The sequence below is a fragment of the Oncorhynchus kisutch genome, linkage group LG1, assembly GCF_002021735.2.
Source record: "Oncorhynchus kisutch isolate 150728-3 linkage group LG1, Okis_V2, whole genome shotgun sequence".
In the NCBI taxonomy this organism is placed as follows: Eukaryota; Metazoa; Chordata; class Actinopteri; order Salmoniformes; family Salmonidae; genus Oncorhynchus; species Oncorhynchus kisutch.
Genome location: NC_034174.2, coordinates 9764306 through 9776140, shown reverse-complemented (window position 1 = coordinate 9776140; position 11835 = coordinate 9764306). Strand labels below are relative to the sequence as shown.

General features: G+C 43.9%; 1 protein-coding gene across 2 annotated transcripts in view; it reads left to right on the top strand.

Annotated features, from left to right (window-relative positions):
* The window catches only part of LOC109883825 (zinc finger E-box-binding homeobox 2), a 76904-nt gene extending 66359 nt beyond the window's left edge, over positions 1-10545 (top strand). Inside the window, exons 3-9 of one of the 2 annotated variants that reach the window (XM_031825399.1) lie at positions 324-560; positions 842-993; positions 2915-3017; positions 3187-4520; positions 4684-4905; positions 5117-5300; positions 5976-10545. In XM_031825399.1, coding sequence (XP_031681259.1) covers positions 324-560; positions 842-993; positions 2915-3017; positions 3187-4520; positions 4684-4905; positions 5117-5300; positions 5976-6604 — 2861 coding nt within the window. In that variant the 3' untranslated portion in view covers positions 6605-10545. The remainder of the gene's footprint in view (positions 1-323; positions 561-841; positions 994-2914; positions 3018-3186; positions 4521-4683; positions 4906-5116; positions 5301-5975) is intronic. The other variant, XM_031825439.1, reaches the window with a different exon arrangement.
* Positions 10546-11835: the final 1290 nt, after the last annotated feature.

Below are 11835 nucleotides of genomic sequence, written 5' to 3'. Positions count from 1 at the left end.
GAGCAGACATCAAGTTCTCTCTTTCACAGTTCTTCATATCATTTTTTTTAACACAGTTTAACTCTGTATTTTGAAGTGTTAAACAATGACTATAACAGTATGACAAGATCATTTAAAACAGACACGTCATGTGGGATAAGCCAACTGCCCCCAGATCAGACATCAGACAGCCTATTCTCTAGATAATGTATAATTATATATACGGAATTAGGGACTATTAATGAAGTACATACTACATAGAAAATAAAAGGTCATTTTGTCTCTTTGTTTCTGTTCATCACCGTTACACCTCTTTATCCCCTCACTCTGTCTCTGTTCCCCAGCAGGTCAGAGGTCAGACAGCAGGGCCTTGGAGGACTTGGCCCACTATGACTTCCTGGTTCAGTTGAGAAAGGCATCCTCCCACCAACCTGCCTCACACCACTACCAGCACCACAACCACCTGCCCCCCAACGGCAGAAGCCCTGCCCCAGCCATGTACCACACTGGCAGTCTGCGCCTCCATGATGACCTCCCTCCCGTCTGGTCTGTTGGGGCTCGGCGCTCATCTGAGAGACCAGGTAGGTTATGGATATTGCATCCTTATAAACACACAAATCTCTGTTGATATAGCCCACAAGGCTAATTTGAGTAGAATATTTGTAGTTACATGTACAACATCCGTGGAGCTACTGTCAGAATTGCAGGAAATGCATCCTTATGTCATTAACGGCCAGATAGATGGATTCCTCGATGGCTGTTGACTACAGTTTGAATCCTTGACATTGTGTTTCTTAAATTAATTCAGAAACAAAAAGTTTATTTAATTTTATTGTCCTCTATCTGGCTATGTGTGTCCTAGACGGCGTCCCTTTAAATCTACAGGCTTGCCCGTTCTGCCAGCATACCTTCCACCGCGGAGGGTCCCTACGCGAGCACATCAGGTTTTGCCACGAGCGGGACGGGGGACACTATAGAGCTCAGATGGAACGACACATGGGACTGCACAGTCAGGTACATGGCAAGGGGACACACTGGAAGAAATATAAAATCCTTTGGAGTCCACCTACTACAAAGGTTTTTCAAGGCGGACATGAGTATTGAGACCCCTTCCCTTTTTCCACATTTTGTTACGTTACAGCCTTATTCTAAAAATGATTAATTGTTTTTTCCCCTCGTCAATCTACACACAATAACCCATAATGACATCACAATAACCCATAATGACATCACAATACCCCATAATGACATCACAATACCCCATAATGACATTACAATACCCCATAATGACATCACAATACCCCATAATGACATCACAATACCCCATAATGACATCACAATACCCCATAATGACATCACAATACCCCATAATGACAAATTGCAAAGATTTTTTAAAACATGTTTTTTTCTTTATTTTTATTTTTATGAAAAAATGAAATATAACATTTACATTAGTATTCAGATCCTTTACTCAGTACTTTGTTGAAGCACCTTTGGCAGCGATTACAGTTTCAAGTCTTCTTGGGTATGAGACTACAAGCTTGGCACACCTGTATTTGGGGAGTTTCTCCCATTTCTTCTCTGCAGATCCTCACAAGCTCTGTCAGGTTGGATGAGGAGCGTCACTGCACAGCTATTTTCAGGTCTCTACAGAGATGTTCGATCAGGTTCAAGTCCGGGCTCTGACTGGGCTACTCAAAGACATTCAGTCTGAGGTCCTTAACGCTCTGGAGCAGATTTTCATCAATGATCTCTCTGTAGTTGGCTCCGTTCATCTTTCCCTCGATCGTGACTAGTCTCCCAGTCCCTGCCGCTGAAAAACATCTCCACAGCATGATGCTGTCACCACCATGCTTCACTGTAGGGATGGTGCCAGGTTTCCTCCAGACGTGATGCTTGGCATTCAGGCCAAAGTGTTCAATTTCGGTTTCATCAGACCAGAGAATCTTGTTTCTCATGGTCTGAGTCTTTTAGGTGCCTTTTGGCAAACTCCAAGCTGGCTGTCATGTGCCTTTTTACTGAAGAGTTGCTTCCGTCTGGCCACTCTTATCATAAAGGCCTGATTGGTGGAGTGCTGCAGAGATGGTTGTCCTTCTGGAAGATTATCCCATCTCCATAGAGGAACCCTGGAGCTCTGTCAGAGTGACCATCAGGTTCTTGGTCACCTCCCTGACCAAGGCCCCTTTCCCCCAATTGCTCTGTTTGGCCGGCAGGACAGGGGGCCTGCCTCAAGACTCTAGGATGAGTCTTGGTGGTTCCAAACATTTAAGAATGATGGAGGCCACTGTGTTCTTGGGGGCCTTCAATACTGCAGAAATGTTTTGGTACACTTCCCCATATCTGTGCATCGACACAATCCTGTCTTGGAGCTCTACGGACAATTCCTTTGACCTCATGGCTTGGTTTTTGCTCTGACATGCACTGTCAATTCTGGGACATTATATAGACAGGTGTATGCCTTTCCAAATCATGTCCAATCAATTGAATTTACCACAGGTGGACTCCAATCAAGTTGTAGAAACATCTCAAGGATGATCAATGAAAACAGGATGCACTGGAGCTTCATTTTGCGTCTCATAGCAACGGGTCTGAATACTTCTGGAATCAAGCTATTTCTGTATTGTTTTTTTCTTTAGAAATTTGCACACAAAAAAAATCTTTGTTTGTTGTTATGGGGTATTGTGATGTCATTATGGGGTATTGTGATGTCATTGTGGGGTGTTGTGTGTAGATTGATGAGGAACATGTTTTATTTAATCCATTTTAGAATAAGGCTATAGCGTAACAAAATGTGGAAAGAGTCTAGGGGTCTGAATACTTTCCAAATGCACTGTAGTTTGACTGTAGAAAAGGCATGATATGCAATCTGAGTTGACTCTCAATCTCCTGTTGACCAGAACTGATTTGACTGAATGCGTGTTTGTGATTGGTGCAGTACATTGACCATGGTGCGGAGAGCAGGAAGTTCAAGTGTTTTCAGTGCGGGAAATCCTTCAAGTACAAACACCACCTCAAAGAGCACCTCCGCATCCACAGTGGTAATTTCACCTTTTCTTACATTAAATATTCCAAATCAATTTGATTGGTTTTATGTTAAAGCAATAAGACATGAGAACCCATGGTAATTAATACACGACTAAGGGTTGTTCTTAGGCACGACGCGAAGCATCTTCAACTGAGGTTCCGTGTCTGTGCTTCCTTCTTTAGGTGAGAAACCGTATGAATGTTCCAACTGCAAGAAGCGCTTCTCTCACTCTGGCTCCTACAGCTCACACCTCAGCAGTAAGAAGTGCTTGACAGGGGGAGGAGGAGGAGGAGGAGGAGGACGTAGAGGTGGAGGGGAGAGCTATAACAACAGACATAGCCAGGGGACCTACCAGTCCTCTCCTGCATCACCCTCAGCAGGAAGCAGTAGGAACAGCAGTGGAAAGGGCTCTCCCTACCTTCCTCACACCCAGAAGCGTCAGTCACCAATGGGCTTAGGGAGGGAGCTGTACCCCCCTGGGGACCAGAGCAGGGGGGTCCTCCAGGGCCGGGATCTAGGCAGGCTGTGGGACCCCCCAGCGGAGTTCTCCCTCCGGGACAACGTGTTCAAGGGCACCAACCTGCTGCCGTACCTCCATACCAGCGCCGGGGGCAAGTTTGAGCAGATGCTGCAGGAGATGTTTGACAGGGAGGAGGGAGAAGTAGGCTCACCCAGGGAGGAGGGGAGACTGGGGATTCACAACGGAGGGCGAGACAGGAAGGCGGATGTTCCAAAACCGCTGAAACGCAACCGAACCGGCTCGGGTGACGGGTACAGGGGTGGAGGTGGGGTGACATGCCACTGGTGCTCCCAGCTCTTCCCCAGCCCTGCCGTGTTACTGCAGCATGAGCGCTACCTCTGTAAGGTGAACCGGCAGGCCATGGAGGTGCCTGAAGGTCCTCGCCGCAAAGACCACCTCTCTCCCCTCTACTTCTCCTCCAGAAACCCTCTCCAGCCACCCCCACCAGACAACAACAATAAAACCTCAGCGATGGCTAACGGTTTCTCCAAAGATAAGTCTCCTCTCCAGAGACCCAGCTGGCACTCTGTCCCTCAGGAGCTGCTGGTCGCCATGCACTCCCCCCTACAGCCCCGCCCAGACTCACTATCCATGAGATCCTATTGGTCTAGACAGAAGAGTGGCAGGAGTGGCGGCAGCCCCGGCCAACCAGCACCAACGAGCCCTGCTACAGACATGTCCTCACTGCTACCAATAGGACCATTACCCTCTTCAGAGATCGACTCTCCCCTCTGCCTGGACCTTTCCTCCACCACTCTCACCCCTCATTGGAGTCGAACCATCCCCCAAGGAAGGACCGCCGGGTCCGGTAGCTCCCAGAATGACCAACCCCTGGATCTCTCCCTCCCCAAGCCCCAGGAGGGGAAAGTCCTGGAGGACAGCATGCCCAGTAATGAACACCCTTGTCTGGGAGAAAAGAGAGAGAAGACCTACAGAGAACCAGCAGAGAACCAGCAGCTCCACCGGAGGCTGAGTCTCTGTCCACCTTGGCAACAGGTGTGGGACAGGAGGGGTATTATTTATGTCTGGCTGTGTGCTGTTTGTTTTCTACTGTGTTTCTATACAGTGCATGTATGTGCAATGTGTGATCTGTGGTAAGATTTGACTCTTTTAGGACAATAAACATCAATCTAATCTAAACACATCTAAATCTCATCAGCATCAAGGCGTCTACAGTGGCGTTCCGATGTTTGAGGGCTCCGTCTACAGTGCATACCCTCTGTTTAACCCCATGATGCCTGCTGGGCTAGCTCGCTCAGGACATGATGTGGTCCCCTCACTGCCCCTCAGTCAACGATTTCTCTCCCCTATGGTCTACATGATGGAGTCGGACACAGATGCCGTGCTGAAGAGGATCCGTCAGGAGAGACAAGCCATCATGGTAAGAACAACAGTTCCCCTATATGTTATAAATATATATATGTATATGTATGTATAAAGTTTATTTCAATTCGATCGCAGAGAAAGACATTTTTCAAATGTATTTCACAGGAATGAACTGTAACTAAAGAGAAACCAACGCTGACATCCCCTGAACAGACCCAGATCAGAATCCCCCTAACCATTAGTATTGTGAATGTCCCCCCTCCCAGGGTGAGGTGATGGATTGCGGGGGTCTGGACTACCCCTCGCTGATGGAGGAGGGAGGAGAGGGAGAAGGGGGACCAGGGAGGAAGAGACTGAAGAAGACCGACGACGGCCTGTACGCCTGCGACATCTGTGACAAGACCTTCCAGAAAAGCAGCTCTCTGCTCCGACACAAGTATGAGCACACAGGTATACGCAGTGACATTTTTTATTTATTTATTTTTATTATATATATTTTTTCCCCCCCTTTTTCCCCCAATTTCGTAGTATCCAATTGTTAGTCGTTACTATCTTGTCTCATCGCTACAACTCCCATACGGGCTCGGGAGAGACTAAGGTCGAAAGCCTCCGAAACACAGCGCGCATCCAACCCGGAAGCCAGCCGCACCAATGTGTCGGAGGAAACACCGTGCACCTGGCGACCTGGTTAGTGCGCACTTCGCCCGGGACACGCCACAGGAGTCGCTGGTGCGCGATGAGACAAGGATATCCCTACCTGCCAAACCCTCCCTAACCCGGACGACGCTAGGCCAATTGACGCAGTGACATTTATAGAAATGATGAAGCATAAATTATACTAAGAGCTCTATTTACACATTCCACGATAGAAATGTACCGGTGATTAAACGGGCCGACGGCACCGTTTACCGTGAATGCAGTTCTCCGCAAAACCACGGGAACATTGCCTCACACTGTAGGGCCTAAACCTCTGCAATGTGGATTGAATAGAGCCCTTTTTAGTAAGGTTATGGGGAGACAACCAGATAGTATGACCATGGTTTTTAGGGATAATCTCTGTCTTTTGAAAGCTACAGTACAGATGGATTGAGCATGTTTCTGTTCTGATATAATCCCCCCACACAGGTAAACGTCCCCACGAGTGTCAGATCTGCAGGAAGGCCTTCAAACATAAGCACCATCTGATGGAGCACAGTCGCCTGCACTCTGGAGAGAAGCCCTATGAGTGTGATAAGTGTGGCAAGAGGTTCTCCCACTCTGGCTCATACTCCCAACACATGAACCATCGATACACCTACTGTAGCAGGGACCAGGAACAGGAAGGGGTCGAGGAGCCTCCTCTTACCCCAGGAGGGTCCACCGATCTGGGCCATGTTTCCGGGGGCACCCCCTTCTCCATGGAGTACACCCCAATGTTTCTCAGTGATGCCAGTCTGGACGGGGGGATAGGAGGGAGTGCACATGAGGAGGAGGACGAGACAGACAAAACTAAAGGTGGCCATATGAAGGAGGCTTGTACTTTATCAGGGTCAGGGTCTGGTGAAGGGTTAGGGTTGGAGCTGTGCTCTAGCCCTGTGGGGAATGAGAGAGACAGACCGCATGTCAACAGAGACAATGGAGAAGGAGAGAATTCTGGTCTACAGACTTACAGACTTGAAAACAACGATCACTGGGATAGAGATGCGTTGGAACAAAATGGAGACCAGAACACAGACACATACGAGTTGAGCCCAGAAGCTCCACTGTCACAATGACAACAGCGGACAAGTATGCCAAAACCAATGCATCTAGCTACAAACATTTTAACATTTTAGTCATTTACTAGACACTCTTATCCAGAGCAACTTACAGTTAGTGTATTAATCTTCAGATCATATCGAGTACATTTTCTCCTAAATAAAGTAGCTATCAGCAAAGTCACTGCTAATGGGGAAAAGAGAAGTGCCTTTTTTTTGGTGGGGGGGGGAGAGGGTTTCAGAGGCTGCTTGAGAGCCTTGTGGAAATAAACATGCGCTGTTCAAAATGAAGCAAATCCTACACTGTACAAAGCCATATGAACACAGCCAAACTAAGGACCACTTGAACAGATATAATCAATACAGTAGACAGTACGAGGAATGGTATGATATCCACTCTGATCAGTATGTGAGAAGCCACAGTATTGACCCCTACACATCTGTCACAACAGCTATCAGTTCAAATCAAATCAAATGTATTTATATAGCCCTTCGTACATCAGCTGATCTATCAAAGTGCTGTACAGAAACCCAGCCTAAAACCCCAAACAGCAAGCAATGTAGGTGTAGAAGCACGGTGGCTAGGAAAAACCTAGAAAGGCCAAAACCTAGGAAGAAACCTAGAGAGGAACCAGGCTATGTGGGCTGGCCAGTCCTCTTATTTCTGGCTGTGCCGGGTGGAGATTATAACAAATCAAAATCAAATTTATTTATATAGCCCTTCGTACATCAGCTGATATCTCAAAGTGCTGTACAGAACATGGCCAAGATGTTCAAATGTTCATAAATGACCAGCATGGTCGAATAATAAGGCAGAACAGTTGAAACTGGAGCAGCAGCACGGCCAGGTGGACTGGGGACAGCAAGGAGTCATCCTATCAGGTAGTCCTGAGGCATGGTCCTAGGGCTCAGGTCCTCCGAGAGAGAGAGAGAGAGAATTAGGGAGAGCACACGTAAATTCACACAGAACACAGAATAGGACAGGAGAAGTACTCCAGATATAACAAACTGACCCTAGCCCCCCGACACATAAACTACTGCAGCATAAATACTGGAGGCTGAGACAGGAGGGGTCAGGAGACACTGTGGCCCCATCCGAGGACACCCCCGAACAGGGCCAAACAGGAAGGATATAACCCCACCCACTTTGACTGCTTCCTGCTTGTGACTGGGTAAGGTTGAAGGAGTTAGTGTGGTTCGGTAGCAAGCAGTGTTGTTCAATTTGTTTCCAGTTGCCTTATCAGTATAAATAATTCTTTATTTGCCAGTATAAGTATTCATTTTTTAAGGTTTTATATTTGTTTACATCATATTCTCCAAAGAACAACAGGTCTCTGTTTGTTAAAACAAATGTAGAAGCAATAAATAGTAACTATTATTCAAATTATAATAAAGGATTAAAGATATATTTTTTTGTGCCAAAGCCACAAATTTGTTTCCGGATATATCTGTTATGACTGTGGTCAAGCTGTGCATTAATTATGGGCATTAGTATGGAGATAGATTAGTGCCAAAAATGATACAATGACCAAAATGAACGGCAATACATAGCCGTACAAATACAGATTTACCTTGGGGTTTCCATGGTGACTAACGAATGTCTAATACAGTATCTAATTCGTGGAAGGCCGTGTGTGTGTGTGTGTGTGAATTTTCACTTTTCACCTTTGTACTCGATTGATATATTAAGGTTAGGTGACTGATTAGTTAAGAAGCCTCACCTGGTTGTTTAGGTCTGAAAATAATGGTAATAATAATAATTGTAAACAAACGGTCCTCTAAAAATGTAGTTTGTTATCCCTGATCTAAAAGATCAGCAAGACATCAAGATGTGGTCTGTGCCACTAGCCACTAGCCACTAGCCACTAGTCACTAGCCATCCTAAACCTTACAGTATTTCTACACACAAGGGGAAAACGAGAGTATGAAGAGTTAACAAATAAACGTTTTTTTATTTTTTTAAGGACAACATGAAACTTACCCTGCCTCACGATGTTTTACATATTTCATATACCAGACATGTGGAGTTGGTTTGTCTCTATTAGAAAACGCACAGATATTGTCTCCATGTAATATACTGTGAGTACTGTGCTTGTACAGCAGTAAACTGTCTTCAGAAAGCATTCACACTTTTTACAACCTGAATTAAAAATGTATAAGATGTTTTTTTTTGGGGGGGGGGGGGGGGGGGGTCACTGGCTTACACACTATCCCATAATGTCAAAGTGGAAATATGTTTTTCAAAATTTTCACAAATGAATTTAAAAAATGAAAAGTTGAAATGTGTTGAGTCAATAAGTATTTAAGCCCTTTGCTATGGCAAGCCCAGTTCAGGAATAAAGTATGTGTTTAACAAGTCACATGATACGTTTCATGGACTCACTCTGTGTGAGGCACTAAAGTAATACTGCAAAAGAAATACACTGGATTTGCTTATCAGGCAGAACAGGCAGTTAACCCACTGTTCCTAGGCCGTAATTGAAAATAAGAATTTGTTCTTAACTGACTTGCCTAGTTAAATAAAGGTAAAATAAAAAATACAAAATAAATATCAATAAGACAGTGAATGTTCCTGAGTGGTCGAGATACAGTTTCGACTTAAATCCGCTTGTCAATCTAAGGCAAGACCTAAAAATGGTTGTCTAGCAATGATCAACAACCATTTTGACAGAGTTTAAAGAATTGTGAAAATAATGTGTGGAAAGCTCTTAGACTTAATCTGTCATCTCTGTCAAAGGTGCTTGTACTAAGTATTAGTATTGACCCAAGGGTCTGAATACTTATATAAATGTGATATTTCTGTTCCATTTTCAATAGATTTGCAAAGAAAATTCTAAAAACATGTTTTTCACTTTGTCTTTATGGGGTATTGTCTGTCGAAGGATGAGACAAAACATATATTTCATCGATTTTGAAACGAGGCTGTAAAACAACAAAATGTGGAATAAATCAAGGGGTATGAATGCTTTCTGAAGGTACTGTATATGACACCCTAATTAAAGCAATGTGTCACACATTTCAATGCCGTTGTAGCCAATAGTATTAGAATAACTGAAACGGGACGTTCCCGTTCACGTTTCTCCACGGGCTATCAGTAACTTTATATGGGTGTATCACAAGCAAGACGCAGGACCGATTCTAGAACATGTATCATCTTCATACCTCCTATATCTGTCGATGTGAAAACTACCTCAGATATGTTCATCCACCGTGAGTCATCTGTGAATCTGCCACAGCTCTGGTGTTGTACGCGACACCGTTACAGAGAGCTGAGGTGTGACCAAACCAAAACCCTCAGTGTCTGGAGCCGTACTAGTGCCAACGGGCAATTTCATTTAAATTCAAATATTTTTGAATTTGTATTCCGAAAGTGAATTTTAATTAAACGTATTGTAGAACTCTATGCCTGACTGTTTAGGGTTCGATGTAATCCATATCGCGAATAAAGCACGATTGAAATGTAAAGGCAATGTTCCTGCTTTCGTGTAGACTATACATTCACGGTTGACGCTGCATATGCCGGTTCAATCGGAAATTGCCTTTACATTTCAGGCGCGCTACAGCGATACGGAATGCATCGAGTCCTTGGCCTTCTTCTATCACTATGAACTGAAAACTCATCGTGTCAATATATAGTAACAGAATGTGTAGGTAATCATGCACAACTCAACCAAGGTCAGAATTATTATCTGATTCTGTAGACTTTAACAAAGCCCACCGCTACCTGATTCCACCAGCTTTTAATACTTCTTTTAGGGGGACAAAGACATTGTATTTTCTTGGACAAAGTAAGCAAATATAATTTTTGAACTCTTGAGTTGATATCGGCACAACTTGTATCATGCTGTATATTGTTTAGCAACTCAGTTATGCATTTTGTATTGAATTACATTCCGTTTTTTAATAAAAAAAACTACTTGTGGATATATTTGTAATAAAAATGCGCGTATTGCTTTGTCCTTTTCATGTATTCTTTAAAACACGTATATAACAATTACATATGTCCCTGACACCTATTCACAAAAATGTAAACTTGAGTTTATGCGAGTTTTACTGTCCACGACATGGGACTTATGCGCATGATCAGCTTCAGAGACACCAATCACATTGTTCTATGTTAATGACAGGTCTCCTGTGTTCTGGTCAGGGTCACCAGTTTCCTCTTACTGTAAATAGCTCACCTCACCACTACCAGGCTCCTCAATTCTCTGCTGTAGGGTGACTTCTTGTAGATCATTTGCATAATGATTCAGAGATAGCTAGTTTCTACCCTGAAACATGTGGCTGTGCCATGCAAAACCTATCAGCTTATGTAGCTGAGTCACAACTAGTCACTCCACTGTCTGGAAAATCACAGACAACAGTTTGGAGCTTCTTTATTTAACAGTTTAAACAGTAAATAGATTTTAAAAAATACCATCATTTTCTATAATGAAATGTAATGTAAAATACATGAAAGTTCAACATTCCAAAGTATCTGGAAGAGTTGGGACACAATGTCTTGAAATCTATCAATATTTCATGACAAAGACACTTGATTAGAATAGTGAGTGTTTGAGCTTCTCTCTCTCTCACACACACACACTCTCTCTGTCTCTCTCTCTCTGTGTCTCTCTCTCTGTGTCTCACTCTCTGTGTCTCTCTCTCTGTCTCTCTGTCTCTCTCTCTTACTGTGTCTCTCTGTGTCTCTCTCTCGCTCTCTCTCAATTTCAATTTAAGTGGCTTTATTGGCATGGGAAACATATATTCACATTGCCAAAGCAAGTGAAATAGACGATAAACAAAAGTGGAATAACAATAAAAAATGAACAGTCTTCATTACACTTACGAAAGTTCCAAAAGAATAGAGACATTTCAAATGTCATATGTGTTGTACTGATGTTCAAATGGTTAAAGTACAAAAGGGAAAATAAATAAACATAAATATAGGTTGTATTTACGATGGTTTACTGGTTGCCCTGCTGTGATTGCACACTGGTATTTCATCAAATAGATATGGGAGTTTATCAAAATATGATTTGTTTTCTAATTCTTTGTGGATCTGTGTAATCTGAGGGAAATATGTCTCTCTAATATGGTCATACATTGGGCAGGAGGTTAGGAAGTGCAGCTCAGTTTCCACCTCATTTTGTGGGCAGTGAGCACATAGCCTGTCTTCTCTTGAGAGCCATGTCTGCCTACGATGGCCTTTCTCAATAGCAAGGCTATGCTCACTGAGTCTCTACATAGTCAAAGCTTTCCTTAATTTT